This window comes from Phoca vitulina, unplaced genomic scaffold, assembly GCF_004348235.1.
Source record: "Phoca vitulina isolate PV1807 unplaced genomic scaffold, GSC_HSeal_1.0 scaffold47, whole genome shotgun sequence".
Taxonomy (NCBI): Eukaryota; Metazoa; Chordata; class Mammalia; order Carnivora; family Phocidae; genus Phoca; species Phoca vitulina.
In genome coordinates, this window is record NW_022589750.1 from 2,552,785 (window position 1) to 2,569,206 (window position 16,422).

A 16,422-nucleotide genomic window follows, 5' to 3' on the forward strand; every position below is an offset into this window, starting at 1 on the left:
AGCCCTCCTCCGCCTGACCTCCGCCGGCCGCCTTCCCCCTACGCCCGGGCTCCCGGGTTCCCAGGCTGCGAAGCCCAGCCTTTCCCATCCACTCAGTGCGAGCGAGAGAGTGGTTTTCCATAAGCTTAACCTCAAGTAAGCCCTAAATTCTTTTTAAAAAGCATGTCATTTGTAAACTTTATGTCTTTGTGCATCGTCCCACGCTTGGTGCTCGGATGGAGACACCTGGGGGCATCGGGGTGCTGAGGGTTTCTCCCGTCGGGGGTCGGCAGCTCTGACCAAGTGTGTCCTCAGGTCTCTCTCCTGTTCGAAGTGGAGAACTTGGCCGTGGCCTCTCCCGCCACTGTGTCTCGCTGCGGGATGGTCTACACCGACTACACTGACCTGGGCTGGAAGCCCTACGTGCAGAGCTGGCTGGAGAAGAGACCGAAGGTGTGAGGGGAGCTGAGGAGCGGGGGAGTGAGCCACCTGGCCTGCGGGGCAGAGAGCGAGGCAGGGCCCCTTGTCGTTTGACTCCAGGCCGAGGCAGAACCCCTTCAGCGCATGTTTGAGAAGTTCATTAACAAGATGCTGGCCTTCAAGAAGGACTATTGCAACGAGTTGGTGCCCCTCCCGGAATACAGCGGGATCATCTCCCTCTGCAAGCTCTACTCGGCCCTGGCCACGCCGGAGAACGGGGTGAGGAGGGGCCGGAGCAGGGCCAGGGTGGCATGGGCTCGTGCCCCGTGGGGACAACCCGAGCGAAACCGCGTGTCTGAGACACGGTCTGAACACAGACGTGAGTGGAGCAGGGACCCCAAGGGGAGGCCTCACTGACCGCGGGGTGGGTGCGTTCGCGCGTGTGTACACGGGGTGGGATGCCGCACTCAGGACTCTCAATCCCTACAGCGCACAATCACGTCTCACGCTCATTTCCCACTGTAGTTTGGGAGCTGAGGATAGTTCCTTTGGTTCCTCATTTCTCCATCCTTTCAAAATATTTATATTAAATTTTGGTATATAGGAGGCCTTCGTATAATTTCTGCTGGAAGGAGCTCCCAGCCTAATCTGATGAGGGGGTTTTACAAATTTTCAGATTGAACCTTCGGCTCAGGTCATGATCCTGGGGCCCTGGGATCGAGTCCCACGTCGTCAGGCTCCCTGCTCGGCGGGGAGCCTGCTTCTCCCTCTGCTTGTGCTCTCTCTCAAATAAATAAATAAATAAATAAAATCTTCAAAAAAATAAAAAAAAAAGAAATTTTCAGATTGGTTGATATTGAAGAAAAATGTTTTTCGTTTAGAATTGTGGAGTGAGGACTAAAATTGGATATTTTTCTGTTGAGATTAAACCACCGTCTAGCAATGATTCCTATTGTTTTTAAAGACATTGGCAGATAACCAAGCCATTAATATAAAGTTATAGGACAGTGAAGATCTCTAACAGCATACGTCGTTCCTGGTCGAGTTAGTATAAATGGAAACCCTGCCGATGAGCTTGCAGAGGTCACGGCCGGAACAAGGACAGTCATATAGTCTCGGAAGTGCACGGGTGCTGGGGAGGGTGGGCCGGGGGGCGGTGAAATGTGCCGTGTGCTGGGGTGAGCTGGAGGGACAGACTGAGGACTCTGTGTTGAGTATGACGGACAGTAAAGTCTCAGCCCAGTTTCCCACCTACACCTGGGGACTGCGGATGACTCTAAGCCCAAGTCCAGTATCTGGATTGGACGGCATCTTATGTGTCATGTTATCTGTGGTTCTCGGCTTCTTAATGCAGAACCCATCTGCCAGAGCTCCCTGCTCGCGGCCTGCGGCTGTTTCATGGGGCCGGTGAGAGATGGGGCGAACAACGCCACGTGCCCTCGGGGTAGGTGTTGAGAGCAGGAGTCTAAACGTGCTGTTTCTGGGGGCGCCGGGCTGGCTCAGTCAGTGGAGCGTGCGACTCTTGATCTCAGGGTCATGAGTTCAAGCCCCACGTCGGGTATGCAGCTTACTTAACAATAAATAAACATGCTGTTTCTGCCACGAGCTTGGGACGTTGTAAAATTTAATTATTATTTTTTTAATTTCATGTTTAATTACACAAGTAATAGCTGAATCTAATGTCCTTTTTTTTAAAAAAAGGATTTTATTTATTTGAGAGAGAGGCACAAGAACGGGGTGAGGGGCAGAGGGAGAAGCAGACCCTGCCGAGCAGGGAGCCCGATGCAGGACTCTATCCCAGGACCCCGGGATCATGACCTGAGCCGAAGGCAGACGCTTCACCGACTGAGCCACCCAGGCGCCCCTCTAATTTCCTTTCTAAAAATTAAAAATTTTCGCATAAAGCTGAAGTCCTGTTGGGTCACCTCTCCCCTCCCAATCCTGGTCCGCTCCCCCTTCTGCACGAGTAACTACTCTAGTGTGTGTGGTATCATCACAGACCTTAAGTACGTATTTACACGCAAGCCCATAGGTCGCCATAGAAAACGTATTTAAGAGCCGTATCGTGTCATGTACCACATTTGCAGTGTACTTACTGAGCAGCAGGATGGTTTTGGGTTCTGTATTGCTGTGTGTAGGTTAGTTTCATTGCTTTTAACCATTGTGTACTCTTCTGCTGTAGAACACATAGTATTTTCCCATCCCTCTACTGGTGGACGTGTGGGTCATCTCCGAGTTTTTGCACTTACAAGAAGTCACCACGAATGCCCCTGGACCTGTCCCCTTGAGCGCTCTTGGCACTTCCTCAGGGTAGACGTGGTGTGGCCGCATCACAGCTGTGTCTTTTTTTTTTTTTTTTAAGTATTTATTTGAGAGAGAGAGAGAGGGAGAGGGAGTGGGGGGAGGGGCAGAGGGAGAGTCTCAAGCAGACTCCTCGCTGAGCATGGAGCCCGACGCGGGGCTTGATCGCAGGACCCTGAGATCACGACCTGAGCCGAACTCAGGAGTCGGCCACCCCACCGTGTCGGTGCCGTGTCTTTATGATGCAGCAGAGACAAGACTCAGGGCAACTCTGAGCTACCAGAAGTTTCAGGTTTATCTGACTGTTTGAGATTGAGCTTCATCTACAACCACATGGTTTTCTGAACAGAGCCAGGAAGGGAGGCGAACTCTAAGCCTTTGTGGCCATCTGCCAAAATAGATGCCCCGTTCGTCTCTTATAGAGCGAGGCTATTTTTTTTTTTTTTTTAAAGATTTTATTTATTTATTTGAGAGGGAGAGCACATGGGAGGGGGAAGGGTCAGAGGGAGAAGCAGACTCCCTGCCGAGCAGGGAGCCTGATGTGGGACTCGATCCAGGGACTCCAGGATCATGACCTGAGCCGAAGGCAGTCGCTTAACCAACTGAGCCACCCAGGCGCCCTAGAGCGAGGCTATTGCCCCTTCTCGTCCGTCCAGGTGAACCCAGCCGACGGTGAAAACTACATCTCCATGGTGGAGCTGACCTTTGTCTTCAGCATGATTTGGTCCGTGTGCGCCTCCGTGGACGAGGAGGGACGCAAGAAGATGGACAGTTACCTCCGAGAGAGGGGGGGCTCCTTTCCCAATAAGGTCGGGATCTGCAGCCCCGGCTGTGCTCAGTGTCCCGCCGCCTGGCTCCCCCCCAGCGGTCCGGGAGCACTTCCGCTGGTGGGGAGAGCTAGCGAAGGCTTTCGTAGCCTCACACGCCTTCCCTCCTTAGGACACAGTGTACGAGTACTTCGTGGACCCCAAGATGCGCACCTGGACGTCATTTGAGAATAAGCTCCCTAAGAGTTGGCGCTACCCTCCCAAGTGAGAGCAGGGCCTGGGGCTGTGGTTGCTGGGAGATGTGGCCTGAAGCAGAAGTGAGCTGTGGCAGGGCGGGGGGGCTCCCAGACGGGGGGCGCCTCTGGAATGCAGGGAGCAGAATCTGGAGGGCCTGGGACAGGGTCCCTAAGGAGGAAGCAGGATGCCCGATCTCCAGGCCCCTCAGGAGGCAGGGCGGGTGATATGTAAGGAAGATGCAGGTCGGGAGGCAGAGGGAAGCCAGCGTCGGGAAGTAGCAGCCCAGGCCCTTGGACAAGGCCCCCTTTCCTCCCCAGCTCCCCCTTCTATAAGATCATGGTGCCCACGGTCGACACCGTTCGCTACAACTACCTGGTGAGCGCCCTGGTGGCCAACCAGAACCCCGTCCTGCTGGTGGGTCCCGTGGGGACTGGAAAGACGTCCATCGCCCAGAGCGTCCTCCAGTCCTTGCCCTCCAGCCAGTGGTCGGTGCTCATCGTCAACATGTCTGCGCAGGTGCGCTGTGGGACCCGGGGATCTGAGAGCCTCGCCGCACTCCTCTCGAACCCCATGTTTCTCCTGGGAGGCCCCGGCATTCGTCCCATATCTCTTCCACCAGACCACATCCAACAACGTGCAGAGCATCATCGAGAGCAGGGTGGAGAAGCGAACCAAGGGCGTCTATGTGCCGTTCGGGGGCAAGAGCATGATCACCTTTATGGATGACCTAAACATGCCAGCGAAGGACACGTTTGGGTCCCAGCCCCCACTGGAGCTGATCCGCCTCTGGATCGACTACGGCTTCTGGTACGACCGCATGAAGCAGACCATCAAGTACATTCGAGTAAGCCTCCCGAGAAGTTGTTCTCCAGGCCTCTGTTTCCTGCCATGGAGGTTTGGTCCCCACTCCCTGGGGACCCCAGGAAAGAACCCCGGAATCCTGCCTACCCACATGCCCGGCTCCTGAATCCTCAGTCCCTATCGTTGACTCTCGTCAGTGTCTCTGCCCCATGCTCCCACTTCCACCCCTTCCCCAAGCTCACATGCCAACCCTGCCACCACCCAGAGTGGCCCAGGTGCCCAGGGTCCCCGACTCCCGTCCTGCATCCCCGCGTCCCCCCTGCCTTCCCAGCATCTCCCTCCAGTCGGGCTCTGCGCCCATGGGATTCTGAGCTCCTTGTTGGTTTCTTTCTCCCAAATGGATGGGCAGCAGCCCTTCCATCCTCATTGCTGGGGTGCCCGTCCATCTGGCCCTCAGAAACTCTACTAACACTTAGCTCATTCTTCTGTTTCTGGGAAAGAAAACACGCGCGCGTGCGCACACACAGAGGAAAAGAAGACAGAGCCTAGAAAATGTTCTTTCACTGACCTGTATTTTCTATTTTGGGTACATGGATCACAATGAAATAAAAACAAACACGTCACTTTGCTCATTCTCAAGGAAATGTCCCCGATCCCTCCCTTCCATTCACCTTCCCTCATTCCCTGTTCCTGCTCATCCTGGCCCCTCTCCCTATCCTCGCTCCCTTTACCCCCCTCCCGTGCCCTGTCTCTTCCCTCTCTGGCCTGTCCCACCCCGTCCTGTCTCTGCTCCCCAGGACATGTTCCTGATGGCTGCCATGGGCCCCCCCCGGGGGCGGACGGACTGTCATTTCCCCGAGGTTCCAGAGTCGCTTCAACATCATCAACATGACCTTCCCCACAGTGAGGGCGTAATGGGGACCTGGGTGGTGGGGGGGTGCTGTAAGAGGCAAAACCGACCATGTCCCCGAGGATGAGGGGGCAGATCAACAAGGGCCGGGGGGACCCCTGAGCAGAGGTGCGTGCGGGGGCCGTTACGCAGGGAAGGGGGCTGCTAGCGTGGGAGGTAAGTGTAGCTGGGGCTTGGGGAATGTGAAGCCCGATGCGGGGCAGAGAGCTCAGGGGGCCCGAGTAGACTGAGGAACGTAGATCCTGCTGCTGACAGCCAAGAGCAGCGCCAGGATTCGGGGAGCTGAGTGAGGCCCTCGGGGGCGCCCCAGAAGCCTCAGTAATCAAGATAAAGCACACGTTAATGCGATGTCAAAGCAGCCGATGCCCACAGTTCACGATGAACAAAGACCACGATGTTACATAAATCTACGGGATTGGCGCTGTGCGTTGCTGAGCGATATCAGAGCTCGAGCCAAAAGGAATCCGCGGCAATCCTGACCCATCTTTGTTTAAAACGTTGGTTATTTGTTCATCGTGCATATTCTGCATTCGTTTTGATTTTTGAATATCGCACAAACACATTATTTCTCTTGATTTTGTGGGGGGTTTTGGCGCTCCTTTAAAGTCGGCCCCCAAGATGAATGCCGGGCTGGCCTCACCGGGGTCTCAGCGCAGCCTGGAGGGCCAGGAGCCTGCGAAAGTGAGTGTGAGGGCCTATTCCTAGGAGTCCCAGATCATCCGAATATTTGGCACCATGATCAATCAGAAGCTTCAGGACTTTGAGGAGGAGGTGAAGCCCATTGGGAACGTGGTGACCGAGGCGACCTTGGACGTGTACAACACGGTGGTGCAGCGCTTCCTGCCCACTCCCGCCAAGATCCACTACCTCTTCAACCTCCGGGACATCTCCAAGGTGAGCCGCCCTCCCAGCCCAGCCTCCCCACTTCCCGCTCCAGCCTGGAGGGGACTCCCGCTGCCCACCGGCCACGCCCCTTCCGCAGGTGTTTCAGGGAATGCTCAGGGCCAACAAGGACTTCCACGACACCAAGTCCAGCATCACACGACTCTGGATCCACGAGTGTTTCAGGTGAGGTGCCCGTGCCCCACCCGAGGCTGGACAGACGCCCCGGACAGACGCCAGACGCGGGCCTCCCGAGCCTGGCGCCCAGCCCCTGCCCGGGCCCTGCATTCCCGGGTCTCAGCCCACTCCCTCCCAACAGAGTCTTCTCGGACCGGCTGGTGGATGCAGCAGACATGGAGGCCTTCGTGGGCATCCTGAGCGACAAGCTCGGCTCCTTCTTTGACCTCACATTTCATAATCTTTGTCCCAGCAAGCGTTCTCCGATCTTCGGTGAGCTGGCGCTGCGGCCGGCCGTTCCAGGCCACGGGTGTGGGACGGGGTCTGGGAGGAGGGCCGGGGCCCTTGTGGGGAGGGGGTCTGGCGGGGGCTGGCCATTGGAAAGCTGAGCCTCACTTCCCCGGCCCAGGGGACTTCATGCGGGAGCCCAAGGTGTACGAGGACCTGACCGACCTGGCAGTACTGAAGGCGGCCATGGAGACGGCGCTCCGCGAGTACAACCTGTCCCCGGCCGTGGTGCCCATGCAGCTGGTGCTCTTCCGAGAGGCTATCGAACACAGTGAGCGGCCGCTCCCCCATCCCGGGCCGGCACCCCAACGGCTGGCTGTTCCCAAGCAAGTCCGGGAAGCTGCCTTCCTTTCGGGCCCCAGATGGCTTTTCCTCCATGGTGGTGGCTGCTCAAACTGGCTCCAGGCATCGGCCTTTCCCCACACTTCTCAGTCCCTGTCCTTCAGTTTCAGGCGTCCCGGTCACTAGCTTAGGGCCCCAGGGTCCCCCCCCAAGGTTTCTCTGCCGCCTCACTGCCCTGGTCCCCCACTCCTCAGTCACGCGGATCGTGCGGGTCATCGGACAGCCTCGGGGCAACATGCTCTTGGTGGGCATCGGGGGCAGTGGGCGCCAGAGTCTGGCCCGCCTGGCCTCCTCCATCTGCGAGTACATCACCTTCCAGATCGAGGTCACCAAACATTATCGGAAGCAGGAGTTCCGAGAAGGTACGGCTGGGCTTCCGAACCGGGGTGGGCTGGGGCTGGCGTGAAAAGTCAGATGCCTGACTTCCTGCGGTGACAAGAGCGGGGAGCGATGGAGGCCGGTGGTGAGCCTTTCAGGCCCGGTGGGCGGAGGGCGGTGCGGTGTGCGGATTGCAGGCTGGGGGCGGCGGGAAGGGGACAAGGGACAGGATGGCGCATCTGACGTCCGCCTGTCCCGTCTTCCTCCTTCCCTCCTCCGGCCCAGATATCAAGCGTCTATACCGCCAGGCGGGAGTAGAGCTCAAGGCCACGTCCTTCCTTTTCGTGGACACCCAGATCGCTGACGAGTCGTTCCTGGAGGACATCAACAACATCCTGAGCTCAGGCGAGGTCCCCAATCTCTACAAGACTGATGAATTCGAAGAGGTACGAGCCCTCCCACGCCCTCCCACACCCTCCACCAGCTGCTGCGTCCCCTCTGTGCCTCCCTCCCCCGAACCGGGTGCCACCGCGCAGCCCTGTGAGCCTGTGTGGCTTCTGTGCAGATCCAGGCGCACATCATGGAGCAGGCCAAGGCCGAGCAGGTGTCCCAGTCCTCCGACAGCCTCTTTGCCTACCTCATTGAGCGCGTGCGGGACAACCTGCACATCATTCTCTGCCTCAGCCCCGTGGGCGACCCCTTCAGGTGACCCCTGTGACCGCCTCTCCCCCCCTCTGCCCTGGCCCCCCCCCCCCCCCCCCCCCCGCTCCTCCCCTCTCTCAGCCCCCCTGTCTTCCCGGGGGGGGATCTCCTCAACAGCCCTGGCTCCCCCGCCCCTGCACGGCCCCCTCCTTTCCCTAGACCTCGCCTTCTTTCCCCAGTTCTGCTGCTTACAGAGGAGGTGTCCCCTCCCTTTCAGTATGACTGGAGTGTCTTGTTGTGGCTTTGTGTTTTGTTCTTAAATTTTTAGTTGTGATTTTACAAAAACAAAATAACAAAAATTTACCATCGTGACCATGTTGCAAGTGTCCAGCTCGGTATAGTTAAGCATATATTCACAACAAATTGTGCAACAGGTTTCTAGAACTTTCTCATCTTGCAAAATTGAAACTCTATACCCACTGAATAATTCCCCATTTCCTCCACCCCCCAGCCCCCGGCAACCACTGGCCTCTTTCTGTTTCTGCGACTGACTACTCTAGATATCTCGTATAAGTGGAATCATACCGTATTTGTCTTTGTGTCTGGCTTAGCTCACTCGGTTCGTGTCCTCAAGGTTCATCTGTGTGGTCACACGCCTCAAAGTCCCAAAATTTCCTATTTAAGGCTGAATAATAGTCCATTATATGTATATATCATGTTTTGTCGATCCGTTCTTGCTGTGACTTGATTTTTAAGGGCAGCAGAAAGGAGGAGGGAGACAGACAATTGCAGGGAGAAGCGATTTGGGCTCCCGTGTTTGTTTTCGTGTTTGTGGTACGGTGTATTTACCACGTGCCGGGCGCTACACTACGCACTTGACATGTGTGACCTCACTGAATCCAGTAACAACCCAGATTCGTATTCCTGTTATTCCCATTTTATTTTTTTTTAAGATTTTATTTATTTTTGAGAGAGAGCGAGAGAGAGCGAGTGGGGGGAGAGAGAGAGGGAGAGAGAGAATCTCAAGCAGACTCCACATTGAACGTGAACCCCGAGGCGGGGCTCGATCCCACGACCCCAAGAGCTGAAATCAAGAGTCGGACGCTCCACCCACTGAGCCCCCTGGGTGCCCCACGTTACTCTCATTTTAGAGATGAGGAAACTGATGTTGGAAGGGTTAGCACACCTGCCTGAGATCCACAGCTAGAACCAGAACCTGTTCCTAAATGCTACACTGAGCTAGCTCTCAGGGGAGTGGGATTGGGGGGACAAGGAAACACAGGAGCAAGGGGATGGGACACTTAGGTCCCTGGAAAGTGGATGGACCTGTGAGGAGGCCAGGAGTGGAGGCTGCCTGCCTCCACAAAGGGGCTTGAATGCCTCTCAAAACCCTTCCCCAGGAACTGGATCCGCCAGTACCCAGCCTTGGTGAACTGCACAACCATCAACTGGTTCTCCGAGTGGCCCCATGAGGCCCTGCTGGAGGTGGCTGAGAAGTACCTCATGGGGGTGGACCTGGGGACGCAGGAGAACGTGAGTGCTCCCCCGCGCACCCAGACCCGGGCCCCCTCCCGCGTCCCTTCTCCACCCGCCCTCACTCCTGGTCTTCCGTCCTTTCCCACGGGGCTCAGATCCACAGGAAGGTGGCCAAGATCTTTGTCACCATGCACTGGTCAGTGGCGCAGTACTCCCAGAAGATGCTTCTGGAGCTTCGGAGATACAACCACGTCACGCCTACCAACTACCTGGAGCTCGTGTCTGGGTACAAGAGGTGTGCAGAGGCGTGGAGCACGGGGAGGCCCAGGGAGCCCGCCGGAACGATGGGGTGGGAAACATCCAGAGCCGGCCCGGGGGGTCAAGGAGCCAGGCGCCCTGGGGCAGAGGCCGAGGTGCCGGGGGGGTGAGAGAGAGAGCTGGGGTTCGCATCTCTAGAGCCCTTGGGCCAGGACTCCTCCCTCCACCCTCTCTGTTCTGTCCTTATTTTCTGGGATGACGTTTCTTTCCCAAGCACAGTATAATGGTGATGGTGCTATAAATGCTCACGAGACAGAGACCAGTCCTCTCCTCTCCACCCTTAAGTCCACCCTCTTCTAGACTTTACACCCTTCTCAAGAATCATATATTCATTTCTAAAGTTGCATTGAGTGCCTTTTCATGTGCACAACATAATATTTTGCTTTGAAAGATCTAAGACAAATGTAAAAAAAAAAGAAACAACCCACCTCATTGATTGGATTCGGTATTTTGATCAAGGCGAAGAAAAAGCCATTTGTAACAATAATGATCACCCGCACTTACTCATCTGCTTACCGTACTTTCTGAGCATCTACTACGTGCTGTGTACTCTTCTAGGGGCTTACAGTTCCGCAGTTAGCAAAAGAAAGCCCCTGCCTTCCCTGGGTACCTGGGGCCAGTCACTGTGCTGAGCCCTTCATGCACATTTTCTCACTTAGTCCAGAAAATAATCCTGCATAGATTTTTTTTTTTTTGGCCTGTACAGTGTTGAAAACTTTTTGAGTAAGTTGCTAACATTGAACACCGGAGGCTTAGAAAAGTCCAGATTCCCAGCTTTTCCTTAAAAATCAGAAATCATGTCAACACGGAGCCCACATTCTTTCCCACGTGGGAGGAACGGGGTGGAGATGAGGGGTGGCCACCCCCTGGGGAGAGGCTGGTGTTTGCTGGTTCATGGCCGCCCCTGCTCGCTGCACAGTGGGGAGCAGTGGGAGCTCCTCGTGGGGAGCGGGCATGAGGACAGCAGCACGTAACAGGTGCTTTGACGGTGGTGTGCGGAATAAACCAGAGGGATCAGGGTCTGGAAGCAGGAAGGCCAGCTGGGGACCTGTTAGCAATGATTCAGGCAGGAAGTGATAGAAACCTCACGGTGGTGGTGGCGGCGGCAACAGAAAGGGAGACGGGGACCCATCTGGGGTGCTCCCCTGTCCGGGGGCCCAGCCTTCCCAGGCGCTGTCCCCTCCTGTATGCCCCAGGTTGCTGGGAGAGAAGCGGCAGGAGCTGCTGGACCAGGCCAACAAGCTGCGGACGGGACTGTTTAAGATCGACGAAACCAGAGAGAAGGTGGAAGTGATGTCCCTGGAGCTGGAGGACGCCAAGAAGAAGGTGGCTGAGTTCCAGAAGCAGTGCGAGGAGTACCTGGTCATCATCGTGCAGCAGAAGCGAGAAGCAGACGAGCAGCAGAAGGTGCTCCCCGCCCCGTGCGCCCCCGGTCCCGCCCCGTGCCCCGCCCCGCGCGCCCCCCCAGCCCTACCAGTGCTCACGGACAGGGCCTTCCCGGTCGCCCTCAGCGACCATGTGAGGGACTGCCCAGGCCGCTCCTCAAACTTTCATCCTTCCTGTCAACACTGCCCCCCACCTTCGCCCGAGGCCAAGACGAGTCCTCTTGGTCCCTAGGCGGTCACGGCCAATAGTGAGAAGATTGCCATCGAGGAAGTCAAGTGCCAGGCCCTGGCTGACAACGCCCAGAAGGACCTAGAAGAGGCCTTGCCAGCCCTGGAGGAAGCCATGAGGGTATCAGAGCAGGGCGGCCCAGGGAAGGGAATGGGACCAGCCTGCTTCGTCCTCCCAGTCCCCGGGGAAGTGGGAAGAGGCGGGCAGGCCTCAGCTGGGACCTGTCCTGCCCCGAGTCCCCTCTGGCCCTACTCCCTAAGTGAGTCCCTTTGCCCAGGCCCTGGAGTCCCTGAACAAGAAGGACATAGGAGAGATCAAGTCTTACGGCCGGCCCCCCGCCCAAGTGGAAATCGTGATGCAGGCCGTCATGATTCTTCGAGGCAACGAGCCCACGTGGGCAGAGGCCAAGCGGCAGCTAGGTAAGCTGGAGAGCCACGGCGTGACCAACGCCCGTTCACCCCGTGCTTACTAACCGTCTGCTGTGCGCCAGGCACTCGGGGAGACAGAGACGAGTGGGGCGTGCCTCCCACCCTCAAGAGCGGGTAGAGCCTAATAGGAAGGAGTGGATGTAACTAGCAGTTAAGATTCTTTGGTCATAAGTAACAGAAAACAACTCCTCTTAATTTAAAAAAACAAAAGGAAATCGTCATAAACATACAGGAATATATCTCAGAATCCAAGGGCAGGAATGCCTTTGGCCCCCCAAAAGGACAAGAATCGGAAAATGTGAAACCAGAGGCTTGGTAGAATAAAGCCTGCAAGCCATGGCTGGGGGACCCCTGCCCTGAAACGTCAGTGCGAAGCACACAGAAGTGATGGTGTGTCTGTGCGTGTGTGTGTGTGTACGTGTTTGTGTGCATGTGCAGGCGTGTGTGCGTGCGCGTTCCGGTGGCCGGGGGGGTTGGCTGCGAGTGTCCAAGGAAAGTGGTGGCAGAGGGGGCTAGGAAGACTGGGGAGGGTCCTGGCGGCTTGGAGGTTCCAGGGACGGAAGCAAGGTCAGTGGGAACTTGGGATGAGGCCGGATCAGCCCAGCCCAGGAAAAATACGGCTGCGCCCGAGCAGTGGAGGCGAAGACTGGATAAGGAGGATGAGGCCCTCTGGCTGAGGCCCTCCCTCCGGTTTCATCCCTCAGGGGAGCAGAACTTCATCAAATCCCTGATCCACTTTGATAAAGACAATATCTCAGATAAGGTTCTGAAGAAAATTGGGGCCTACTGTGCGCAGCCAGACTTCCAGCCTGACATCATCGGCAGAGTCTCACTCGCTGCCAAGTCCCTGTGCATGTGGGTGCGGGCCATGGAGGTGAGCAGGGTGTGGGCCATGGAGGTGAGCGGAGTGCATGCCGTGGACGTGAGTGGGGTGCATGCCGTGGAGGTGAGCGGGGTGCGGGCCGTGGAGGTGAGCGGAGTGCATGCCGTGGACGTGAGCGGGGTGCGGGCCGTGGAGGTGAGCGGGGTGCGGGCCGTGGAGGTGAGCGGGGTACAGGCAGGGCGGGGCGGGCCGTGGAGGTGAGCGGGGCGCGGGCCGTGGACGTGAGCGGGGCGCGGGCCGTGGACGTGAGCGGGGCGCGGGCCGTGGAGGTGAGCGGGGTACAGGCAGGGCGGGGCGGGCCGGGGAGGTGAGCGGGGTGCGGGCCGTGGAGGTGAGCGGGGCGCGGGCCGTGGACGTGAGCGGGGCGCGGGCCGTGGAGGTGAGCGAGGTGCATGCCTTGGAGGTGAGCAGGGTGTGGGCCGTGGAGGTGAGCGGGGTGCACGCAGGGCGGGGCGGGCCGGGAGTGGGGAGCGGGTGGGCTGTCCCCCCGCAGCTGCTGTCCCCCCACAGCTGTATGGGCGCCTGTACCGCGTGGTGGAGCCCAAGCGGATTCGGATGAACGCTGCCTTGGCCCAGCTTCAGGAGAAGCAGGCAGCACTGGCCGAGGCCCAGGAGAAGCTGCGGGAGGTGAGCCTCGGCCCGTGTGTTCCACGCAGACGCCGTCCCTGATTTCTGGGGTGCTTGCGGCCATTGTTCCCCCCTTACGGTCCTGTGAGCCCCGCCCGCTGTGCCCCTTCAGAGGGGCTGGCAGGGGTTGCAAAGGCACGGGGGCCGCTGCCCTGACGAGCCCCTCCAGACGCTGACCTGGGGGCTGGCAGGCTCTCTCACGGCCTTGGAGGTGGGCCCAGAGACACAGAGCGGGTGACCCCTGCGTGGCCCGGTGTGTGGGGGGGACCGGGCATGAGTGGGGCATGGTGGCCGCGGCCCGGAGGAGTGGGAGTGGGAGCGCGGCTAGCTGGCTGGAGGGAGAGGGAGATGCTCTTCCGAGAGGTGCCTTCGAGTGGACTGGGGACAAGCACCTCCCACCAGGCCCCGCGGGGAGCGTCAGCGTCAAGAGTCCCGCGTTCTTCCCCCCGATCATGCACGTTTCCTACCCCTAGTTCAATAGCCTTTAATATCCACATGGGGTGAAATCCTAAAGGTCCAGAGAGCATCCAGTGAGAAGCCTTGCGCCCCCCCCCTTCCTGGAAAGCAGCCTCGCTTAGGGCTTCTGGCGTAGCCGTCCAGGGCTGTTCTCTGGTTGTACAAGCACGTTTTGGTCATTTTTTCCACGTTATACACACTGTTCTGTGCCGTCCGGTCTTGTGTAGCCATGCCTGGAAGCCCCCTCCAGGTGGGTACGTCGAGGTTGAGCTTCTCTCTTACCCTCACCCACCCGGGCCCGTTTACTTACCTGTTTCCCTTTCTGATGGAGATACTCATCCTTTCCGAGCTTCTAATCTTTGCATGTCCTCCACCATCGTTGACACTAACTTTACCCACAGCGAGGTTTTACGTTTTTATGGAGCCAAAGCTGGTCAGACCATTCCAGAATGTTTCCCCCGAAACCACCAATGGAGAACATGCGGGTCTAACTCCGGAATTGGGATGAGGACCCTGAGGTTTAGTGAGACGAAGTGACTTCCTAGTTACCCACAGAGGGGGGCTGGGGCCCACGCTTCTGACCCCAAGCCTCACTGTTCCCGCCTGAATTGCAGCTTCTCCCGGGACCTCTTCGGATTCCCTCCAAGCAGAGCCAAGCAGGCTGGGCGAGCAGCTTTGGCCTGCCCGCGCTCCTCCCCGGCCCCTCTCGCAGCATCCGCTCTTTTCCTCTCTCTAGGGAGAGTGAATAATCACAGGCATGGCGGTTTATTTGGAAAGGTTTCTCACCCCTGCATGATTCATATCCTGGGATGAATAATTAGGAACTGTTCCCTTGACGCGTGACAAGTGGGGCCCGCGGGATCAGCTGCTAACAGTGTCATGCACTGGACAAGCATCCGTAGGACACCCGGTGTCAGGTCTCTTGAGAGCCCCTCACAGACAAGAGGAAGCAGACAAGGACCCCACATTTCCCCTCCATTACTGAAAGGCTCTGAGCCAAACGTCCGGCCTGCCTCGCGGCCCACTTGTGGACACCGAGCTGAGGTCGCAGCCCAGACTGGCTGGGACCCATCTCTGGGACAGCCTGGAAATGAGCATTTTGAAAACTTCCCTGTTAGAGCCAGCCGGGGGCGGGAGAGCCTGAACTCAGCACGGCCCAGGGGTCTGGAAGGAGGCCCGGAGCTCAACTATAGGGCTTGTCCATTCAAATCCTGAGTAAATAGTTTTAAGCTTGACTCCCTTGCTTGGGGACCCTGAGAATACCTTTTCCGCTGGCCCGATTCTGACATACGCAGCCGGGGTTACAAACCACTGGTTTCAAAATTGCCCCAGAAGGCTCTGAAATGGGTCAGAACAGAATCCGCGTCTACTTCAAGGCAAGCAGCTGTATACCCAGGGCTGAACGTTCGCCTTCCTTCCATGGCCCATCCCGTTACGTCCGGTCACCTCGTCCAACACAGCATGTCCCAGGCAGTGTGGCCACACGGCCCGGCAGCATCAGATGCTATCCTAGTATTAATAACACACAGAAATTCCACCCACTTGAATATAACCCTCAGGAGGGGGTCCCTACATTTCAAAGATTAAGTCCCCGTGTGAACTAGAGCCCAAATAAAAATCCGAAATCAAATTATCTTGCTTTTGAGAGTTAAAAATCGAGAAGCCAACCTCGTCGATTAAAGTCCCCAAACCCCCCAGTTTCTTCTTCTGCTCAGTCTCAGCCGAGGGGCCCTCGGCATCGGGGGAGAACCCGTGTCCTCCGGCCGCGGCCGGGGCGGTCACTCACCACTGTAGCGGCTCCAAATCATGTCTCTTGTGAGCAGCGTTTGAAAATAAAAAAAATCAGAGGACTTAATGAGGCACACACGACTTCCAGATAAAATTACGTTCCTGGGAACCGGCCCTTCTCGTGGCGCCAGAGACTGCAGTAAAACCTGAGCGGTGCCTGCCGGAGGGAGGAGACTCGGAGACAATCCTGGTTTTAGCTTCACCAGAACGTCGCGTATCCGGAAGCCACAGGTCACGGGGGAGCCTCCCACAGCGGATCAATATGAGATGTGATCCCACAGAAAAGCATTTCCTGAATCGGGGGCAGGCCGGAAAGCCACACACGTATACGTATTTTTTGGAGCGGGCAGTTATCATGGTTAACATACAAGATTCACCGCCTCAGGTCCACTGTCGCCCGTCGGGGGCGCTGAGACGTCTGCCATGTTCTGCAGCCCCCGCCAGCGTCTCGCCCACACGGAAAGCCGGGCCACGTCCGTTCAAGTTCAGGTTCCCGCTCTGCGTCTTGGTCAGGCGCGGTGTCCCCGTCCCGCGGGGGCTCGCGGCCGGCTCTCTGTGGGCTGGCTGAGGCCTACCAGGGCTGCCTCCCAGGGAGGCCGTTCACCGGGCCCCGTACTTCCCGAGCTGGAACGCGGCCTTCCGCAGACTCCCGGGCTATAGCTGCTGGTGCTGCCGAGGCCGGGGGCCTGCAGGAAACCAGTCCGCTGCCGTCCGTGCTCAAGACACAGCCGTCCTCCCCTCCGGAGCCCCCCAGGTTGTTCGGGCACG

General features: G+C 57.7%; 1 protein-coding gene across 1 annotated transcript in view; it reads left to right on the forward strand.

Moving 5' to 3' along the window:
- DNAH2 (dynein axonemal heavy chain 2) overlaps nucleotides 1-16,422 on the forward strand; it is an 81,828-nt gene that overhangs the window by 46,835 nt on the left and 18,571 nt on the right. Inside the window, 22 exon segments of the mRNA XM_032431837.1 lie at nucleotides 295-432; nucleotides 520-678; nucleotides 3,357-3,509; nucleotides 3,640-3,731; nucleotides 4,022-4,220; nucleotides 4,324-4,548; nucleotides 5,303-5,329; nucleotides 5,331-5,408; nucleotides 6,121-6,309; nucleotides 6,398-6,483; nucleotides 6,617-6,747; nucleotides 6,884-7,033; nucleotides 7,299-7,466; nucleotides 7,708-7,868; nucleotides 7,988-8,127; nucleotides 9,465-9,597; nucleotides 9,696-9,835; nucleotides 11,055-11,265; nucleotides 11,476-11,592; nucleotides 11,750-11,891; nucleotides 12,605-12,774; nucleotides 13,294-13,410. Of these exon segments, the coding sequence (XP_032287728.1) occupies nucleotides 295-432; nucleotides 520-678; nucleotides 3,357-3,509; nucleotides 3,640-3,731; nucleotides 4,022-4,220; nucleotides 4,324-4,548; nucleotides 5,303-5,329; nucleotides 5,331-5,408; nucleotides 6,121-6,309; nucleotides 6,398-6,483; nucleotides 6,617-6,747; nucleotides 6,884-7,033; nucleotides 7,299-7,466; nucleotides 7,708-7,868; nucleotides 7,988-8,127; nucleotides 9,465-9,597; nucleotides 9,696-9,835; nucleotides 11,055-11,265; nucleotides 11,476-11,592; nucleotides 11,750-11,891; nucleotides 12,605-12,774; nucleotides 13,294-13,410 (3,126 nt within the window).